General features: G+C 45.4%; 2 protein-coding genes across 3 annotated transcripts; both read left to right on the top strand.

Moving 5' to 3' along the window:
• Positions 1–2166: 2166 nt before the first annotated feature.
• LOC127307381 (monosaccharide-sensing protein 2) lies at positions 2167–6506 on the top strand. Of its 2 annotated transcripts, none has more exons than XM_051338112.1 (6): positions 2167–2370; positions 2519–2615; positions 3139–3705; positions 3792–4747; positions 5494–5681; positions 5776–6506. In XM_051338112.1, exons 2-6 carry the CDS (start codon positions 2537–2539, stop codon positions 6215–6217), a joined length of 2232 nt encoding a protein of 743 aa, XP_051194072.1. In that variant the 5' UTR covers positions 2167–2370; positions 2519–2536; the 3' UTR covers positions 6218–6506. The 2 variants fall into 2 exon arrangements, with proteins under 2 accessions (XP_051194072.1, XP_051194073.1); XM_051338113.1 differs by having other exon boundaries at positions 2167–2368; positions 2498–2615.
• An 8035-nt stretch (positions 6507–14541) lies between these two features.
• LOC127307383 (uncharacterized) lies at positions 14542–20343 on the top strand. The gene is made up of 7 exons (XM_051338114.2): positions 14542–14670; positions 16575–16640; positions 16781–16843; positions 17837–18083; positions 18161–18350; positions 19839–19963; positions 20054–20343. The coding sequence occupies exons 1-7, from the start codon at positions 14645–14647 to the stop codon at positions 20066–20068; spliced, it is 732 nt and encodes a 243-aa protein (XP_051194074.1). The 5' UTR covers positions 14542–14644; the 3' UTR covers positions 20069–20343.
• The last annotated feature ends 229 nt before the right edge of the window (positions 20344–20572 follow it).

Genomic DNA, 20572 nt, shown 5'->3' on the forward strand with positions numbered 1-20572 from the left:
CGCAACATCCTCCAACCGTGTAGATACCTCCATAAAGAGGTCTCGACTCTCTATGCGTTGAATCAAAGCCCACGAACAGAGCAACGCGGTGAATCGGTAGATAACCTGCAAACAAAAAGAGTTAATATCATGGAAAATCTTGTCATTTCTACATAGCCAAAGCGACCAAATAATGGAAATCGCGCCCACCTGAATACAAGTTTTATACCTGCGTTCCACCCCATTGAGACAGCTGCCAAAAAGATTAGCAATGCTCTAAGGTGGGTACAAGGTAGAACCTATTTGGGTTATTGACCATATAGATCTCGCAAATTGACATTGGGAAAAAAGGTGATTGATCATCTCATCTTGTTGACAAAAGACACACTTTTTACTACCTTGCCAATTACGCTTTACAAGATTATCCTTCGTAAGAATTACCCCCTACGAAGATACCAAGCAAAGACCTTCGTCTTTAGTGGAATCTTCATAGAACGGTTTTTTGTATTATTAAAAACTGACGTATCGGATTGGATCAACGCATTATACATTGAATCAACAGAGAATTTACCACTCTCATTTAGATTCCATCTAACCACATCAGGCCCATGCGTCAAGTGAACCCTTTCGAGTCGGTGAAGCAACGTATTCCAGGATACGATCCTAGGACCTGCAAGATCCCGTCTGAATGACATTTCAACTGGCGTATCTTGCATCACCGTTGCAATGGTAACAGATTTGTGACGTACAATACTGTATAAAGCTGAATACTGTTCCCGAAGAGTGGTATTTCTAACCACTTATCCTCCCAAAAACGTATCTGAGATCCATCCTTAATAGAGAAAGATGTGTATGGGAAAAAGAATTTCTTTGTTGCCATAAGACTAGCCCAGAAATGCGAGTCTCCAGGTTTGCAAACCACCTGGGACAAGGCCTTCGAGCCTACATACTTTCTTTTGAGAATTGTTTGCCATATACCTTTTTCTGAAAGAAGCTCAAATAACCATTTTTCAAGTAGGGCTCGATTTTTTTTATCTCAATATCATGAATACCAAGTCCTCCCTGGTCTTTTGGACGGCAAACCATATTCCATTTAGCCAATCGGTATTTCTTTTTTCTCACTATCTTCTTGCCAAAAGAATCTAGATCGGAAGTAATCCAACCAATGCAAGACACCTTTAGGTAAGTGGAAGAAGGAAATCATATACATCACCATATTACTTAGTACTGTGTTAATGAGAACCAAAGGTCCACCTATAGATGGCAATTTTCCTTTCCAACTTGATAGACGTTTTTGAAGTCTTTCCTCAACATGTTTCCACTCAGCTAAAGTGAGTCGCCGATAATGAATCGGTGTACCTAGGTAGCTAATAGGAAACTGACCAATCCCGCAGGCAAAGAGTTCAGCATATAAGGAAGCCTCATCGTGGGCTTTGCCGAAACATAACTATTCACTTTGATGTAAGTTTTATGAAAGTTAATTTTAAGACATGAAAGCTTCTCAAAAGCTGATAGAATCAACTTAAGGTTCATCGCCTTCTCAAGGTCATGTTTCATGAAGAGAATTGTGCCATCAGGATATTGAAGTATGGAGAGGCCACCATCAACCAGATGTTGTATTATCCTTTCAATAAGACCGTCCACTTTTGCACGCCCAATAATAATAGCAAGCATATCCACCATTATGTTAAACAACATAGATGATAGGATCGTCTTGCCGTAATTTCTTTTTGGTCTGAAAGTATTTGCCCACAGCATGATGTAGTATATGTAATTTTGAATACTCTGTTGCAAGCTCATCACCTCAATTCAAAATGAGCATGGCATTGATTTGGTGAGCGAGCATGTGGCACAAAAAACCTTTCAAAATTAATGAATAATAGGACAAGTACAAAACCGCTAGGTGTCCTACACGAGGCTGGATCCGGGTTTGCCTGCCTGCCGCCTTCAATAATTCCCATATGCGGCTCTGCCCCCTCCCTGAGGCCAGCTGCTGGCCCACCTGTCAATTAATTCTCCAATAATGCCCAAACGTTCTCCACTTACAACCCGTCCAAACCCACCCACTGACATCTCGTCCCAGACATCACCGACCCCACACGTCAGCCTAGCGGGTGCTCAGCGGCGTCGCACGGGATGGAATATGCTATGATAAAAAATCGGAGCCGGCCAGCAGATGAGAGTCCCCAGCCCACACTCACGCCCACTCATCATCATCTCCCTCCTCCGCCCGCCCCCGCCCCCCGGGCGAAATCGACACCGCAGCGCTCACGCCGTGGTCACGGAAACCTTCCGGAATCGGCAGGGATTCCCCTCTTATACACCCACCCCACCCCCTCCCGTCTCGCCAGCTCGCCAGATTCCTCTGCCCGATCGGAGATCCAATCTCGGGTAAGCCAGCCAAGCTCTGTTTCTTGCTCTTCTTCTTTCTGTGGAGTCGAGGCTCTCTTGAATCTGATTTGTTCTTCCGGTTGCTGTTCTCTATACGTGGTTTGCCGTGCTGACGATTGTTTCTGTTGGTGGTGATTGTGCTGTGCAGCCGTAAGATTCGCCGGCCATGTCGGGCGCCGTGCTCGTCGCCATAGCGGCCTCCATCGGCAACCTGCTGCAGGGCTGGGATAATGCGACCATAGCAGGTATCGTAATTCATCTCATCTCCAGGAACAAAGAGTTTTGGATGCCATGTCTTTATGTTGCACCAGGGGGGCCGTGTTAGGTACAGCAATTATTGGGAAATCTTGTCGGCTCCGATCATGACGGATTTGGTGGAGCTGCATGTATGTAGTTGTAAAAAAAAGATTCTTTCTCTTGATCCGCTAAAACTGATCAAGCAACCGAGATAAAATCCTCACACCCAGTTTCAAGTTTTCTGGATGATCCCATACATGATCGGTGCATCTGAATTCGATGATACCCTATATGCCAACATGTTTCAGTGTTCTGAATTTTTTTTTTGTTTTGTGGGTATCAGTGTTCTGAATTGATACCGAGAGTTTTGACTCCACGCTGACCATGTTGACTTGCTGGTCCTTTCTCTTTACTGTTGTAGATCGTCTGAAACTCCGAATGCTGTATTTCCGTTATGATAAGTAATGGAAAGGGGAGCAGTCCCAGATGGGGAAAATTTTTTGTTTGACTTGCTGCTGTTGATCTCTCCAGGTGCTGTCCTGTACATAAAGAAGGAGTTCAGCCTGGAGACGCAGCCGCTGATCGAGGGGCTCATCGTGGCCATGTCGCTCATCGGCGCGACGGTCATCACGACGTTCTCCGGGGCGGTGGCCGATTCCTTCGGCAGGCGGCCGCTGCTGATCGCGTCGGCTGTCCTGTACTTCATCAGCGGCCTGGTGATGCTCTGGGCGCCCAACGTCTACGTGCTGCTCCTGGCGAGGCTCATCGACGGGTTCGGTATCGGTCTGTCCGTCACCCTTGTCCCGCTGTACATCTCGGAGACCGCCCCGACCGACATCAGAGGGCTGCTCAACACGCTGCCGCAGTTCAGCGGGTCCGGAGGGATGTTCCTCTCTTACTGCATGGTGTTTGCCATGTCCCTCATGCCGCAGCCTGAGTGGAGGGTCATGCTTGGGGTCTTGTCCATCCCGTCGCTCATATACTTTGCGCTCACTGTCTTCTACTTGCCTGAATCGCCAAGATGGCTTGTGAGCAAAGGAAGAATGGCTGAGGCCAAGCGCGTGTTGCAGAGACTGCGGGGAAGGGAAGATGTCTCAGGTTTGTCTGTCGTTTCCGTAAATATGAGTTGTATGTAACTGTAAAACATCCATGCTGATTTCCCTTATTTTGCATTAACTGTGCAGGAGAAATGGCCCTTCTCGTTGAAGGATTGGGTGTTGGGAAAGATACACACTTCGAGGAATACATAATTGGCCCCGATGACGAGCTTGCTGATGATGGGCTGGCTCCAGATCCAGATAAGATGAAACTCTACGGACCGGAAGAAGGCGTATCTTGGATCGCCCGTCCTGTTAGGGGTGGTGCCCAAAGCGCACTTGGAAGTGCGTTGGGTCTCATGTCTCATCATGGGAGTATGGTTAGTCAGGGTAAATCTATCGTGGACCCTCTAGTCACTCTTTTCGGAAGTGTCCATGAGAAGATGCCTGAGGTAATGGGGAGCATGAGGAGCACGCTGTTTCCTAACTTTGGCAGCATGTTCAGCATGGCAGAACAGCAGCAAGCTAAAGCTGACTGGGATGCCGAGAGTCATAGGGATGATGAGGACTATGCATCAGATCATGGTGCTGATGACATTGAGGACAACCTCAACAGCCCGCTTATTTCTCGTCAAGCGACAAGCGTTGAAGGAAAAGAGATTGCTGCACCTCATGGAAGCATAATGGGTAATGTGGGTAGAAGTAGTAGTATGCAGGGAGGGGACGCCGTCAGCAGCATGGGCATTGGTGGCGGATGGCAGTTGGCTTGGAAGTGGACTGAGAGAGAAGGTGCAGATGGGCAAAAAGAAGGTGGTTTCCAACGTATTTACTTGCATGAAGAGGGTGTGCAAGGCGACCGGAGGGGCTCTATATTGTCTATGCCAGGAGGCGATGTTCCTCCTGGTGGTGAGTATATCCAGGCAGCTGCTCTAGTGAGCCAACCAGCTCTTTACTCAAAGGACATAATAGAGCAGCAGCTGGCTGGTCCTGCTATGGTACATCCATCTGAGACAGCTGCTAAGGGCCCTAAGTGGGCAGACCTATTTGAACCTGGAGTGAAACATGCACTTTTTGTTGGCATAGGATTACAGATCCTGCAACAGGTAAACTAGTTTATGCCTTTGTGTCATGTATTGTTAAGTGCACTTGCCACCTAATTTACCACATCAAAAGTACCAAAAGCGTTTCTTATAGAATAGTATTTATTGCTCTTAGTTCTTTCTCTTCAAACTAAAAATCTAAATTCAAGCATCATTGTTGCCCATGACTGCTTCTTGAAGTTCCTAATTTTGGCCTAAAGAAAAAAGAACGATTTGCTGCCTACGGTAGTAAGTAACTCTCTCGTGTTATGCCGCTATAATTATGATATAATGCTAATCTGGATAACATAATTCTGCTTATTGAACTGCAATCCTTATGAATAAGTCTTTAGTTCTTTGCACAAGTGAAGTCGATTTTGATATGCCATGTAGTATACAACATAAATTTTATAGAAACATCATGTGGTAGAAGTGTAGAACACACTAAAACATCCTATTGAATACAATAATAGTGGAGCTGCTGGGACTGGACTGTGGTACATACACATCTGGACGTAAGGCCACAATTTTTTTAATAGGTATGTAGTTAGAAGCATGGAAGCAATAGGCTGGCCTTTTTAAATATTTTTTTTTCTGAAAATGGTTCTAGCCTTCATAGAATAAACGATCAGTACAACATTTCAAAATCTGACAGAATTCAGTTTCCTCGCCTGTCCCCTTATGCTACCTTTTTTCTATGTTCCAGTTTTAGTATGGTTTTCAATGCATACGAAATGTTAATGTGCTGATTATCAACTTTTTTTTTTCAGTTTGCAGGTATCAATGGAGTTCTCTATTACACTCCTCAGATACTTGAGCAAGCAGGTGTCGGGATTCTTCTATCAAATATTGGACTAAGCTCTTTGTCCGCATCTATTCTTATCAGTGCCTTGACAACCTTGCTGATGCTTCCTAGCATTGGTATTGCCATGAGGCTCATGGATATGTCAGGAAGAAGGTTAGCCTTCACAGTTTGCTTCCCATTGATAGAATGTGATATTGTTGAATGTAAATAAAATATTAATCTTTCTTCTGATTTGTTTCTCACCCAGGTTTCTTCTCCTTTCGACAATCCCTGTCTTGATAGTAGCACTGGCTATCTTGGTTCTGGTCAACATTCTGGATGTTGGAACCATGGTGCATGCTGCACTCTCGACGATCAGCGTCATAGTATATTTCTGCTTCTTCGTCATGGGGTTTGGGCCTATCCCAAATATTCTCTGCGCAGAAATTTTCCCCACCTCCGTCCGGGGTATCTGCATAGCCATCTGTGCCTTAACCTTCTGGATCGGTGACATTATCGTGACATATACTCTTCCCGTGATGCTTAACGCGATTGGACTTGCTGGAGTCTTCGGAATATATGCTGTCGTTTGCATACTGGCTCTTGTATTTGTCTACATGAAGGTGCCCGAGACCAAGGGCATGCCCCTGGAGGTCATTACCGAGTTCTTCTCTGTCGGGGCAAAGCAGGGCAAGGAAGCCACTGATTAGTTGCTCTGATCGCTGGTGGTAATTTTGTGGTTCTGAAACTACACTGCCACTAACCTGTGATGCTCTGGTAAAGAAACTTCAAGGAGAGCAGAGAGGGCTTAAAGGGATGACATGAAGACTACATCGTGAGGCTGTAATCCTGGGGTTGCCAACTTTTGGAACTAGGCTACTTGTTTTAGATCACCTGTTGTTTTCGCTTCGTGATTTTCTGTTTGCGTTATTTGGAACGTCTTGCCTCTGTAACCAGTGCTCTCATCACAGTTTATGTTACTGCTTTTGTTCTGCTCAATCTAGTTTCTCACAGCTGTTGTCAGTACTGAATTGCCTTAGCAGTTTCGTTGTGTTATTGGTATTACTTATCTCCAGTCGCGCCCCATACGGCCTCCTGCAGCGGCGAGCGCCCCCAAGGTTTTTTTACTTAGATTTTTCCAATATGCAAATCAAAACACATATTCCCGGTAATAATTCAAAGTACCCGCAATCAAAATGCATGAAAAAACACTGTAAAGTCTGAAGATACATATTACAAAGCCGCGTCAATTGAATGTAAAACAAATGGAAGAGTTCTCATCCTTTCGTTCCAAATCTAGCTGCAGCTAAAAGAAATGTACTGCAACATTCTTTCCATCCAACTGCAGATGTAAATAATATAGTACATTGTATTTGAACGTACCACACCAAAAAAAAACCAGTGCTCCAGTCAGAAGACGAGCTTATACGAATAGGTGAAAAAGCACTACTGAGGTGCGTAAAACATGAACGCCTAAAAAAGGGACATTCTGTGAAGTTTGAAGTTCCTTGTTGTTACATCATGAGCAGTTATCATCACTCTGTGTCCATCTTCACCAAGGCAGCTGATAGCATCTATAAACCAACGAAAGCACACTATTGTTGCCAGCTTATAGTTCCTTTTTTTTTTACGGGCAATGCCGATTCATTAAAGTAGAAGGAAAAACTTTACAATGCAGTAAACTGCAGAACGAACAAAAAGGAGGCAACATGACCAATCCTTGGAAGGCAGAGAAAACACTCTAAACTCATCAAGAGCACTGGCAGTTGCACTCTTGGACTCAAAAATACGCCTATTGCTCTTTCCAGACATTCCAAACAAAATACATGGCAGCAGATGCCTGGCATCGAAGCTCCTTGGATCTATTAAGCATTTAAGCTTCAAGATCTCAGTCCACGACGATGAAAGGGAGGTGGAAGAAGACATAGCCACAGCCATCTGACTGAACTCAGTTGATGCAGCATGCCACACCTCTTTGGCCAAAGGGCAGAGAACAGAGATGTGCTCTGCCGACTCATTTTCTTGATCACAAAGAGAAGTCCTGACTAGGCATACCACTACTTTCCAATCTGTCAGGCAGTCTAAATTCGTCCCTGCAGCAAAAGCCAGCAATGAAACTTCAAGATAAAACAGAATGTACCTAATCTGCTAATGCGATTTGAGTAACTCGTCCTATGAAGAAGAATAGAATTAAGATAAAACAGAATGTACCCACCAGACAAGTGTATTGAGTGTATTGGAGACACAAGAGACCTCTTGTATCGTAATAGCAGGGTTGTTTGAGAGGGATATCTTTGACCTCTACCTCCCCGAATTCGATAAACCTTGGGTGATCCACTTAAGGGAAACTTGTTGGTGTTCTACAAACCTCTGCACTTGGAGGCCGAACACTATCTACAAGAATAGAATCGTGCGTAGACATAAATGATTCTATCCCATCTATCCTTTGATCAACAACCTCAAATAAACCCAAACACAATGAAAAACCAGAGATGATCCCATCCCATCCATCCTTTGATCAGCAACAAAACACAAGCTTATATACCGTATCTAGGGATGCAAGAGAAGCTCAAGACTGGTGCATGGCACAAGATTGACTCGTCTTTTAGCTCGACTTGAGATTGACCAAAAAAGAAATGAACCGAGTATGAGTGTATTTTATAGCTCAATCAAAAAATGAGTTGATCTTGAGCCAACACACATTCTTTACATTAAAGTACCCCCATGAGCCCATATAGATGAAATAATATGTAGTCGACGTTCGCATAAAACCATCATAGAACGACATAAAAGATAATTTTGTTGACCAAATACACATTGCACATGATATAGAATCATAGCCAGATCATCCTATGCCCTCAGGAACGTGGGCAACACAATCTGAATATATAATCTCTCCACCAAATAAAGATAAAGTATCAATCACAAACATGCAACTAGCCTCAAAACAATATCCAGGGTTTAATTCTACACAAGCCATGAGGGGGATGAAGTCAATCTTGTAGATGGAGATGGTGGTGATGATGGTCCTGATGAAGATATTAATGGAGATGCCCTCCCCCAAGCCAAGGAGGAGTGGTGATTGATACGTCGCAAACGTATCTATAATTTTTTATGCTCCTTGCTTGTTTTACACCAATTTATATATGTTTTGCTTACACTTTGTTGCAATTTTATAAATGTTCCGGCACTAACCTATTGGCAAGATGTCACAGTGCCAATTCCCTGTTTTCTGCTGTTTTGTATTTCAGAAAAAATGTACATAAAATATTGTCGGAAATGGACGAAAGAAAAGCTGAAGATCTTATTTTCCGTAAAGAAGACTAAGTTCGTAGGAGAGACGAAGGGGGGCCACAGGGAGGCCAGACCATGCCTAGGCGCGGCCTGGCCATGGCCTAGGCCTAGGGGTGGTGTGGGGCCACCTGGCCTCCACCGACCTCGCCCTTCCACCTATAAGAAGCCTCCCGACGCGAGAACCCTAAATCAATCAGGCTCCGCCCATGAAATGTTTTGTAGCTCCGCCGCCGCCGAAGACAAGATTCGGGGGATAGAAGTCTCTGTTCCGTCACCCTGCCGGGACGGTGAATTTCCCCCGGAGCCATCTCCATCGACTCCACCACCATCTTCATCGCCGTTGCTGACTCCCATGATGAGGAGTGAGTAGTTCTCCCCCAAGGCTGATGACTTTACCGATATCTATGTGGTCTATCTATCTCTCCATGTATGATCTTTATGTGATCATGAGCTTTGTAATCTAGTTGAATAAGTAGATATTATTCTTCAACTATTGTGCTACTCAAGTGGTTTTATTATGTGATTTCCGGGGACACCTTGTCCAACGGTGTGAAGGTGATAGTGTGCACACCGTGTTTGTTTCTTATGCTTAATTTGTAGAAATACTTATGAATCATGGTGACTAGTTAGTACCATCTTTGTATGCTCAAAGTGACAGCGTAAGATGCTTATGCAGCCCTACGCAATAAATTTGTGTTTATTATCAAACCAGAGAGTGGTTTAGAGTAGCATAGTGAAGTGATAATATCTATGTATTTAATTATGGTATCATTGTTGAGAGTGTCCACTAGTGAAAGTATGATCCCTAGGTCTTGTTTTCCAAGCATCGAAACATCGTTTACAACCAATTCTATATGTTTGTTTGGTGCCATTTTATTTCAGATTGCAAGTACCACTCATGATCATCCATATTACTTGTATTTCACTATCTCTTCGCCGAACTAGTGCACTTATACACCTGACAAGTGTACTGAGTGTATTGGGGACACAAAATACTTCTTGTATCGTAATTGTAGAGTTGCTTGAGAGGGATATCTTTGACCTCTACCTCCATGAGTTTGATAAACCTTGGGTGATCCACTTAAGAGAAACTTGCGGCTGTTCTATAAATCTCTGCACTTGGAGGCCCAACATTGTCTACAAGAATAGAAGCGTGTGTAGAAATCAGTGATGTCGATGGCGTCAATTTCCTCTTCACCGAGGCACCAGTGCAACAGGATCCGCCTCTCCTGGAGTAGGATAGGACTTTCGCCTCCGCCACCACCTCAATAAATCTCGAAAAAATATGGCTTAGGTTTTTGGGAGAAATGGAGGCTTCGGTTAAAAGGGGGGCCCAATACGATGCCTGAGGCTCAAACAAGCATGGGTGGCGCACCCAGCCAGGTAGGGCACACCACCTGCCCTTGTTTGGCCTCCGTGGCCCCTCTTGCGTGATTCTTTCGCCCACGGTGCTTTTTCGGGTGAAACGTTGTTCAAATATTTTTGCCTCGATGTTTAGGTGTGCAGAAGATCCCTAAAATAATAGAAAAATGAAAAGGAGGTTCTGCATCCCAGGAATTAAATACCAATGAAATGGACTTTATAGGAAAGTCCCAGAAATAAAAAATACATAAAAATGGTATATGATGGTATATATCAATGAAAACTAAACATATATGTAACAATAATGATGATGTAAAATGCATGTATCAAATATGAACCAATTTTAAAGCTCGACCTTTAATTCGACGCAGTGGACTGCACTCGAATTTTGGTATGAACTGAGCTGAGGTTAGGGTAGCTCGCTCGAACTCGACTCGTTTGCAGCTCTAATCATGGGTGGACCGTCCATTCGATTCGGGTTGAGTCCGTACTGAGGCCATCTCAGCGGGCCAACAAAAAACGATGACCCAAATGGTACATTTCTGTCCATTGAGGTTGACCCGTAGACAAAATTTGGGCATCGGTCTGGCCGGCCAGGACAGTGCGCCCAACGGCTGAGCCATTCGGTCCGGTGTTTGGCCAAATCTAAATTGCATAGAAAATTATGAAACTACATACATATTTGGAGACAAAATTGTTTAAAGCAAATTGGTAGAACTTAATAAAAGCATAGTAGAAGACTACATCATCTTCATCTTTTTGTCTCCTAGTTGTCCTTGTCGATGTGGTAGTGGCGGCACATGGTCTCGTCGAAGACCTTGATGCTGAAGACACCGTGGCCGTCGTAATCGAAGACGACAAAGTGCCCAACTTTAATGACGTGGGACCATAGGCCGCTCACCGTCGAACATCTGCCTTTCAATGTCGAACAATACCTCCGCGGACCATAGACCGATCGCTCCGCTGGACACATGCATGAGGACATGGTGGGGCTCTTGCCCATAGACGATCTACGCGAACCATCCTATCCCAGTCCGTGGCCACGTGGATGGTGACGACGAACTCGAAACCGGAGAGGTCAATGGCCATGTGGCTGAGAGATGATGGTGGCGATTGTAGTGGTGACGGGGACAGTGGTGGCTGACTCTGGTCTCTCCCACCACGCCTTCCTCGGCGACCTCGACCTCGGCCAGGCCGACGGCCCGGAGGCCGTCCTAGATGCCCTCCCCTTTAGCCTATGCCACCATCCGTTGTTGCGGAGATGCCTTTGGTGGTGGTGGGGAATGTAAGAAGTGAGGTTGTGGAAGAAAATAGCCGTCGCTGGCCTTCTTAAAATGGTCAGGGCATTGGATGCCGGTGCGTAGAACGAAACGACGGCATTGATAGAAGGAATACGACTATCACAGTGGGCGGGTGGCACGGCCAGAGCAGGAGCGCAAGCATCGGACACGTGAACGCTTTGGTTTTCTAAGGGTGTGTTTGGTAGCCCGGCCAAACCCAGATATTCTCCTCTCATCCCAGCCCAACCAACAAAATGTTGTTTGTTAGACTGGGTCAGGTCACCTTAGCGCTGCCGAACTCATACGAAAACAGCCTCTCAGCCAGGCCGGGTTGCGAAGCTCAAATCGAGCTTCACAACTCGACCAGGCTAAGCACATCCCGCAGAACACTGTAGCGCGACCCGGCGGACCCCAGACCCCCACCCCCACCTCTCTCTCTCCCTCGTTTCCCCCAACCTCCTCTCCCGCCCCGGCCACCTTTCTCACGCGCCCAAGGTTTCTCCTCTCCCGTCGGCCTTCCAGGAGCAGGGAACCACGCCGCCGCCTCCCTCCCGTCCTCTTCTCCCATCGGCCGAGCAGGAGCAGGACGAAGGGCCGCCAGGACGCCGCCTCGACGCGCCGCCAACCGCCTCGAACCGCCGCCCGGACCCTGCCTCGACGCGCCAGTCAGGACGCGGCACGCCGGTCAAAACGCGCCGCCAGCACGCCACCTCGATGTGCCGTCAGGTCGCCGCGCATCGGACCAGGACGCGCCGCCAGGTCGGCCCGCATCGGGCCAGGATGCTCCGCCATCACACCTTGAAGAAGAAAGGACCTGATTGCTTTTTTTTCTGCTCAAGGACCTTTGCGTAAATTTTCTGGCCCAACACGTCTCAACACATACAACCTATGCCAAACAACATCTGAACTCATCATCTCTCAACTGATACTACCAAACAAGTAACAAATCTCAGTTGAGCATGTATGAGGTCACCTTGTGTGAGGGGAGATAGTTATTCTGAGGCTACCATACACACCCTAAATTTGGTGTGCCAATAGATTGCAGCGAATGGATCCGTTCATTTAGGTAGGTAGCCCAGCTGAAACGTGAGCAGATGATCCGTTTATCCACGCGAACCGATTCCAATAGGCCCGCTGGAGATTTCCCCCGCCGTGACCTGCTATGCTAGGCTGAGGATTTGAGAACGGAATTGCTCCACACACGACAATTCACGTACGATCCACGTACGATGTTTCTCCACAGCACTAATTTTGCTCTGGCCCACCAAGCTAATCAACATCAGCCCCACTGCCCTACGCCAAGTTCCAGCCCGAAACAAAACAACACTCGTAGTAATCCCTGTCTTGGCTTCTTCAGCATCGTTGTATCCTGCTCCAGCTCGACAAGTCTGATCAATCGGTATGAGCATTAAATATCTGGGTGGTTTTTAGGGTATGTTCAGCGGACCGACACAAACCGGCGATTTAATAGCATCTTCAGTCGCGTCCCCCAAACCGTCCCCAAAGCTTTTTGGGGCGCGCCGGATAAAAAACCGTTCCAGCCGCGTTCCCCAAATCCCAATTTTGTTCGGCGCATCTCGGTATGGTGTCCGGCGCCCCGAGCCCGTCCCCGTCCCACAGGGGACGCACCGGGCACGCCGGACACAACGAAAAGCGAGGCGAAGCGACGCGGGCCCGACGCGTCAGCGACTCATTCAAGTTTGGACCTAACCGTCGCCTACCTCGTGGCGGAAGTTATTCGCGCGCAGTGACACACGACGGTATCTTTGCCTTAATGGCGACGGAGGGGCAGGCGAGACGTCTCGTCGGTGCTGCCGAGCCTCCACGGGTCGCCGGCGTTCGCACGCCACCGTCCATTCCCGCGCTTTCTTCCAGCCTCTTCTCGCCTCTTCCACCGCTTTCTTCCCGACGCCGACATCTATAAAAGGCCCTCCCGACTCAATGGCAGCCACCACAGCCGCCGGCACCCCTTTATCCGCCACAAGCACAGCCCTCGTCGCTCCACCGTCGTCTCCTCCACCACCAGTTGGCAACGGCGAACCGCCCCGACGATGGCCAGTTCCCTCCACCGTCGTCTTCTCCAGCACCGGACTCGCAGTTCGACATCGACGTCGCCGCCCGGGAAGAGCGACGGCGGCGAGGGATGGAGAACTGGCGTGCACATCGTCGGCAGCAGCGGGAGGCACTCGAGCCCGCCAGCAGCGTGAGGCGGCGCACGCGGCGGATGTAGCGGCGTTCAACGCTCCAGGACGCCGCCCGTGCCCGCGAAGAGGCGCAGATTCTTCGCGCCGTCGAGCTCTCCCTCCACGACGCTTCCATGTGGGCCACATCACTCGTAGGAGGACACGCGCGTTGTCCGCGACCTGTTCATGGAGACGCATCGGCTTCCTAAATTTGGTGAACCGATAGGTCGCCGGACGGGTAATTCCGTTTGGGTCACCTCGCTAAAATACGTATGCGTGACCGGTCTACTTGTCCGCGTGAACCGATTCGAAAAGCACAGAACATTATGGGTCGCTCCACTGAAGATGCCCTTACGAAGCTGATGATTAAGGTGCTACCGAAATCTCATGGAACAAATGAACAAAGTTTTGCATATATAGACACTTTCATGCTCAATGTTGAGCAAATCTGTCACAAACATGAACAACGAGTGGTGGCGAGGGCAACCGTCGGGGAGGACGAGAAGAAAGAACACGATTTTATCTTAGACTTGGTGGTGTAGATTGGCCGGCTTTAATTCCGAGTAGGAGTAGGCAAATAGCAAAGGAAGGCACATGGTCTTTCGCCCGCGTGAAGGGAGCTTGTTGCCAGGCTGATCGTACAAGTATCGTACACGTATTGTCGTACGTATAGCAAAGCTCATTTGAGAATGGGTTCGAGTCGGGCTCTGGATTTGCTGCTATGGTATGAACGGCAGCACGGCGTTGTTTCCTATTGAGCGAGCCTCATGGTCTTTGGGTTATTTCGATTCAACTCCGATTCAGCTCTAGCTATATCTTCCGTCCAATAAACAAACTGCACTCAGAGCCCGACTAAAACTCGAATCAGTATACGATTAGATGCAACTTCGATAGCCACGGCGGGCCATATATATACACGTGCCTTTGCCTCTTCTACAATCACAATAGCACACAACCGGCCTGAACAAGCGACATCATATCCTGTTTCCAAACATCGTGAAATCGAGGTGACGGGATTATGGCTGATGAAGAGGTGAACCAGAGGTAAGCTGATCTACGATCTCTTGTTCCCCCATGCCGCATTCATGTTTTTCAGTAAACTTTATCTTGAAGGAACCTTGCATAAAAATCCAAGCTACCAGCACCTCAAAATTAGATGCTACAGTTTTCTTGCGGGAAATGCAGATGCTAAGTTGGTCACATCAGTTTTTCCTCGCTCTTTTTTTCTTTTGGAAGCATTACACCGTAGACATAAGAAGGCTCTAGAAAAGGGTGCTTCAATAGATGTGGTCTCCCTATTTGATGCTGTAAATTTTTAGCTCTAAGCTTCCACTTCCAGGGTTGTGAGTTCCGTATGGGCACGTCTAGATCTCAGTAAATTTAGATTTAACTAAATTGTGACGTTATTCAAGTATGACTCATATATGCTAGCATAAATCTGTAAGCAAATTCAACTGTCTGAATATTTTTGTTCAACCAACCTATTTGTAACTATAGAAAAATATCAGTCGCAACCCACAAATATCATATCAGAACAAATCGCGAAGCAAATCCAATGGATAGAGCCTCGAGTGAGATTTAGAATCTGCAATTCTATTATTATATCCTCCAACGATGTAAATTTGGCACTAAGGGTGTGTTTGGATTACGCCTACACCAGCCTTACCGAAACTGCCTAGCCAATTTTTTGGCACAGGATTATGCCACCCATAGGCTGCCAAAATTTTGGTTGGAATCAATGAAGGAAACAAGAAATTATCCATAGGCAGCCAAATAATTGGCAACAAACCAAATAGGTGGGAGGATATTTGGCATCGTCAATTTTTTTTGGCAGGGTGAGATGGGGACACAAACCAAACAGGCGCTAAAACACATGTCATTAAAGAAATTTGTAGCCACACAACCGAACGACCAACTGGTACTTCGTCCGTCTCTTCTCATAATTGAATCTTATGTTGGGCGCCATATTTCATATCATCTACCGAAAATATTGTAGTGTCTTGATAATTAATTTAAAAAAAACATAGTAAAAGACTAGATATTTTTATTAATAGAGTGGAAGTAAAGAGATTTGCTGGTTTATTAGCATGAAACTGGCCGAAAACCTAAACAAGTGCCCCAATGACAATCACGGTGGCACACAGAGCCACCCTAACAACTCACGTGACATACACAGAACACCGAAAAGAGAAGACACCACGGTTGACCGTCTTGAGAACTAACGTTTTTTTTTTGGTGCCCTAAATTTTCTTTAGCTGTTGTACTATGCAACATGTATTGGAGATGCTCTGAACGGATATAAGGTCCCTGAAGTGTGTGGTTTTGAGTAATAATTTTCTCAAAGAAAAAATGTTCCAAATTTCCAACCAAATCGACCGAGCCACATCATAGAAGTAGTAATATAAATAAATAAAAAATACCGCAAAGCGCCCACTCGACCAAACTACTCTCCGGAGTCCAGCCTCGCACTCGCCGCCGCCGCCGCCGCCGCCTCGCCTCGCCCTCCCCTCCCAATCCCTCTGGGCGGCGGCACCTGTTCCGATTTCCCAATCGATGGAGTCGTCGAACAGCACCAGCCCGAGTCGTAGGGGGAAATCCTCGCGATCTTCGTCCACTACCTTCCTCTCCTCTTAATCGTCCACTACCGCCGTCTCTTTATCTTTCTTTTCCACCACCACCACCACCTCCTCCTCCTCCCCGTCCTCATCCCCGTCCACCTCTTTCTCGCCAATCACCGCTGCTGCAGTTGTCCGCGAGGGAGCGCCCCACTTATTGGCGCTCGCGTCCCACAAGTCCCCATTTTACATTGAATTCAGTAAATAGGTATATTTGCCCATGCAGCAACATTTAGCAAACCTCTTAGTCTTAGACATCAAATGATACTGTGTATATTTTGCAATTTTTTCCATCATAACAATCTGATGACTAGTTTGTGTTGACCAATGAAGATACCAGGCACTATCGCTGCTTGATTGCGACGAGGATATACCTTCTGTTTCTGAATCATCTGCAGGGTAATACTTATTATATAAAGTTTTTCTCGATATGGCCGAGATTTTGTTTACTCAAACCACAGTATGGGCGGTGTTTATCATTTTCTCCATCTGTTCGTGCGTGTCACTAGCTATTTTTTACGGTTGCTGGATCATTTCAGGCACGGCGCTGATAACAGTGATGGGCAAAATCGTGGTGAAGATGCTGCTGTTAGTCATCACAGGTAATTCTTTTCACCAACATGCCGCCCCATGCGTTTACTGGAACAAGTACTATGCTTGAATTCACTTACTTCGAATTTGTGGAATTCTGGATGTTGCAATTAGAATTGTAGGTATAACATGAGATCAGATCTTTGTTTGCACCAGTGAGCAACTGCAACTGATATCTTGGTGTGTCAAATGAAAAGTTATTCTTGATCAATCACTTGATTGTACTATCAGCACTGTCCAGCGATCTGTCTTGCCTTTACACATACAGAGTGATGTGTGGACAATTCACCTTCAGATTTCTGTGAACAATGCAGCGCAAAGAAATATTTTTTTACTATGACACAATAGATCACAAATTACAAGCCCACACACATGGTAATAGTAAACACAAAGAAATATTCTCCACTCCGCTCAGGCATGATAATTCAGGTTTGGATCACAGATGAGTTAGTGCACCGGTTTATTACAGATGATCATAAAGTACCTTATGAACCATTCTTCTCTGGAAGTAAAAGTTCTGTCAAGTTTGTATAGACATTTATGACCACTAGATTAACAATTGCTCTCTGGACATACAGTTTTTTGTACAGTTTACATCAATATATCCATAGCTGCAAAATAATCATTCTCTTTTGGTATTACAATTTATTTGCAATTTTGTGATCTTTTTCTTTCAGCTCCATTAAAATGAAATAATGAATTAGGTGACACTCTACTCCAGCTCAACATCACTCCAGTAAAACATCTGTCTAGGATAGCTCCATTGAATCAACTTGAGAATGTTGACTGAGGCTTCCCCAAATACCCACTAGAGGATAACCACAGGGAATCTCCCATAGATTTGCAGCTCCAGCATCAAATTGCCAGTTATTATTAGTTGTCGCATGTTATATTTACTAATCGTTGAATCTTTATGGTGGCTTGTTTGAAGTCACTTCAAGTTTCCTAATTTATCATTAGTGTTGCTTATATGATTAATTATGTTTCCTAATTTGTTGTTTCAGTTCTAACGATGAGAGTGATGACGACGAGAATCCTTTTCTTACCGATAGTTATGGAAAGGTAACAACTTGGAGGCTGAGTGATTTGGAGGCAGCATTCGAAAAACATCTTGAAGATGAAGCAAGTAAACCGAAGGTAGAAGTAAAAAAGAAAACGAAGGAAGAAATACTAAAGCTTGATAATGATCGTAAGCAAAAGTTCATGGAATATGCTTTACAGAAGTATAACGATGAAGAGGATCTTGCTGGGGTTTGTGCTCTTTTCCTTTTAATTTGTTTTTCTTTATTTGAGCACATTCCCATTTATAATCTGAGAAATGTTTTCAGGAGATGCGCTTTGTGTTCGATGAAATTAAAGGAGAAGTTTACGTTATTGAAGAATGCCTGAAATTCTATGAACATTTCAACTTCACAGCTAAGCAGGCTGGTTCCATGGTTTTATTTTTTGCTGAAGTGATCCCCAGCGGAGACACTTGTAATGTTCTCTGCTGCAAGCCTTTGGATTGTGATGACAATGGTATGTTTCTAAATTTTACTATGGCTAGTAGTAGTATGGTAGTGCTATACAATGACTTGTTGCATGAACGGGGCAGGTGATTTATCTTTAATATGTTCGGAACTTTATTTGACTAATGGCAGGCTAGTTTGTATAGTTAATCTATTTATCTGTCCACTGCCGTGCTTATAGAGTGGATTGTTAATCTTAAATATGTAAAACCTTACAAAAATGACTTCTTAAGTAGGAATTCCACTCATATGAATTGTTTGAAAAGTTTGTGTAAATTTACTACCCTAAGCTGATGTTTTTTCATGTGGCAATTAACCTTGTAAACTGATCTTTTGTCATATGGGGATTAACCTACAGCTGATGTGGCATACCTGGTTAGGTCCCCATTGGTCCGTTACCTTGCCCAGGCCTTGCGTTCATATTTAGTCATGATTAATACCTGATTGCTACTCAACTTGATTTGTTCTTAAGCAAGTGTCCTCCATAAGATTGAATCTGTATCAAACTATAGGCACACTTCTATTTGTTTTCTGATAGTCTTGCGTAAAGACATTCTTCATATAAGGTCACAATCGCGTTGGTTCTCAAGCTTTTCAAACAATCATCCTCCTGGTTCTGTTCGCTAGCGATAACACTTACCTGCCAGCATCCTGTTGGTTCTCAAGCTCCTACCGGCATGGGCTATGCCCTCAAATCAAGGAGCCATGGATGAGATAATGCCTGGCATGCAGTTCTGGAGGAGGCAATAGGAACAGCGCCCTCCAGAATCAACAGCAGGTGCAGGAGTCATGGAGCGCATCGGCTATTGGGCCACCTAGATGGTACCCTTTGAGCCCATTGCTGGATGTTCTGGCCTCACCTTGCACTGGTCATCCTCCCACAACCGCCTCCTGCTGTCCGCCAGCATTTCTGCATTGTTCATCCATCCCTCCTTTTCCTTACCCAGAACCACCACCGGGACCACCCAATTTCCACCCACCATGACACCAGCACCACCATGCTCCCAATTACCGCTGTCCAGGCACAGGCCCTCTACCAAAACCCCTCAGCGTTGGCTTGTGTGGTGCCTACCAGAAGCAGGAGTGTGCAATTAATTCTGTTTACTGAAGCACCATAATAGGGTTTTTGATAGAGGTTCATGGCATGTTAATCTCTCAAATTTCTAATTGTTCAGTTATCACACAAAGCACATGTGGTAAATCACGTGGTCTCCATATATTTTGTGTATTCATTGGAGGCATGTATTCGTACTTTCATTATTTTAATCATATACTGAGCTGACGAGACTGGCTAAATCAGGACTTCAGTTCTAGTATTCTGGTCATACTAGAGAAGCCAGAGCTATTATCCTGTTATTTCGAAGATCAGTATGCCATGGATGGATCCCATGTACACAGGCACCCCAGTCTACTTTTTGGGAAATAATATGTATTAGGAAGTCTAGACTTTTTAGAAATCAAAAGCGTATACCATCTAAAATTTGTTTCGTTTTTGAAGGACGCTGCCTTAGCTGTGAGGATCATCAATCTTATGTGAAAATGAGGCATCCAGCTGATGAGGCTCTGTATGTTGGAGGTCATGAGGAGGGCCAGTTCCCATTTATTTTGGAGAGTAGCAGTGAGGTATTGTAAATCAAGCTGACATCTTTTTGTTCTGCTTTTTGCCTTAGATATTTTCTATAGTATGCACTATAATGTATTTCACATTTTCAGGATGACTCCGATTGAGAGGAAGGCATGACCGTGGAGAAGGCCTTCTGCATTCGCTTCTCATTCTAACATCTATGATCTATTTGATGCATCTTCTATATGGAGGGCATATATATAAATACTTTTGGTACTAATATATTGCTTGTAGTATGTGCAATGATGTTTACATCATGCACGGAATCGACTTAGTCATCAGTATTTTAAACTTTGACGGAACATATGCAACCATTTTATACAGCCTGTTGTTTGCTCGTCTTGGGGTACTATTATCAGCATCGTCATCTCTTTGGAAATGAGTTTGCTCGTTCTGGTAGATCCCATATGAATGTAGGTTGTTTGTCTTTTCAAGATTTTTGAGAACAAAATAGGCTGGGTTGAAATTTGTGATTGTCTTTCCCAAGTGCTAAAAAGTGCACGCGTGCTGTTTGGACAAGCTGAGATCAAGCTTGTTGGATGCGTACACGGTTCTCCCATTATTCCACCAATTCACCTTATCCACCTCTTGTCTGCTCTCTCTGTGGA

The sequence above is a fragment of the Lolium perenne genome, chromosome 1, assembly GCF_019359855.2.
Source record: "Lolium perenne isolate Kyuss_39 chromosome 1, Kyuss_2.0, whole genome shotgun sequence".
Classification (NCBI taxonomy): domain Eukaryota; kingdom Viridiplantae; phylum Streptophyta; class Magnoliopsida; order Poales; family Poaceae; genus Lolium; species Lolium perenne.

Bases quoted from the DNA above. Each gene is read 5' to 3' on its own strand.
- LOC127307381 (XM_051338112.1), top strand. From the start codon at position 2,537: ATGTCGGGCGCCGTGCTCGTCGCCATAGCGGCCTCCATCGGCAACCTG. The intron at 2,616-3,138 runs GTATCGTAATTC...TGATCTCTCCAG, and splicing joins GGATAATGCGACCATAGCAG to GTGCTGTCCTGTACATAAAG. The intron at 5,682-5,775 runs GTTAGCCTTCAC...TTTCTCACCCAG, and splicing joins ATGGATATGTCAGGAAGAAG to GTTTCTTCTCCTTTCGACAA.
- LOC127307383 (XM_051338114.2), top strand. From the start codon at position 14,645: ATGGCTGATGAAGAGGTGAACCAGAG. The intron at 18,084-18,160 runs GTTTGTGCTCTT...AAATGTTTTCAG, and splicing joins ATGAAGAGGATCTTGCTGGG to GAGATGCGCTTTGTGTTCGA. The intron at 18,351-19,838 runs GTATGTTTCTAA...TCGTTTTTGAAG, and splicing joins TTTGGATTGTGATGACAATG to GACGCTGCCTTAGCTGTGAG.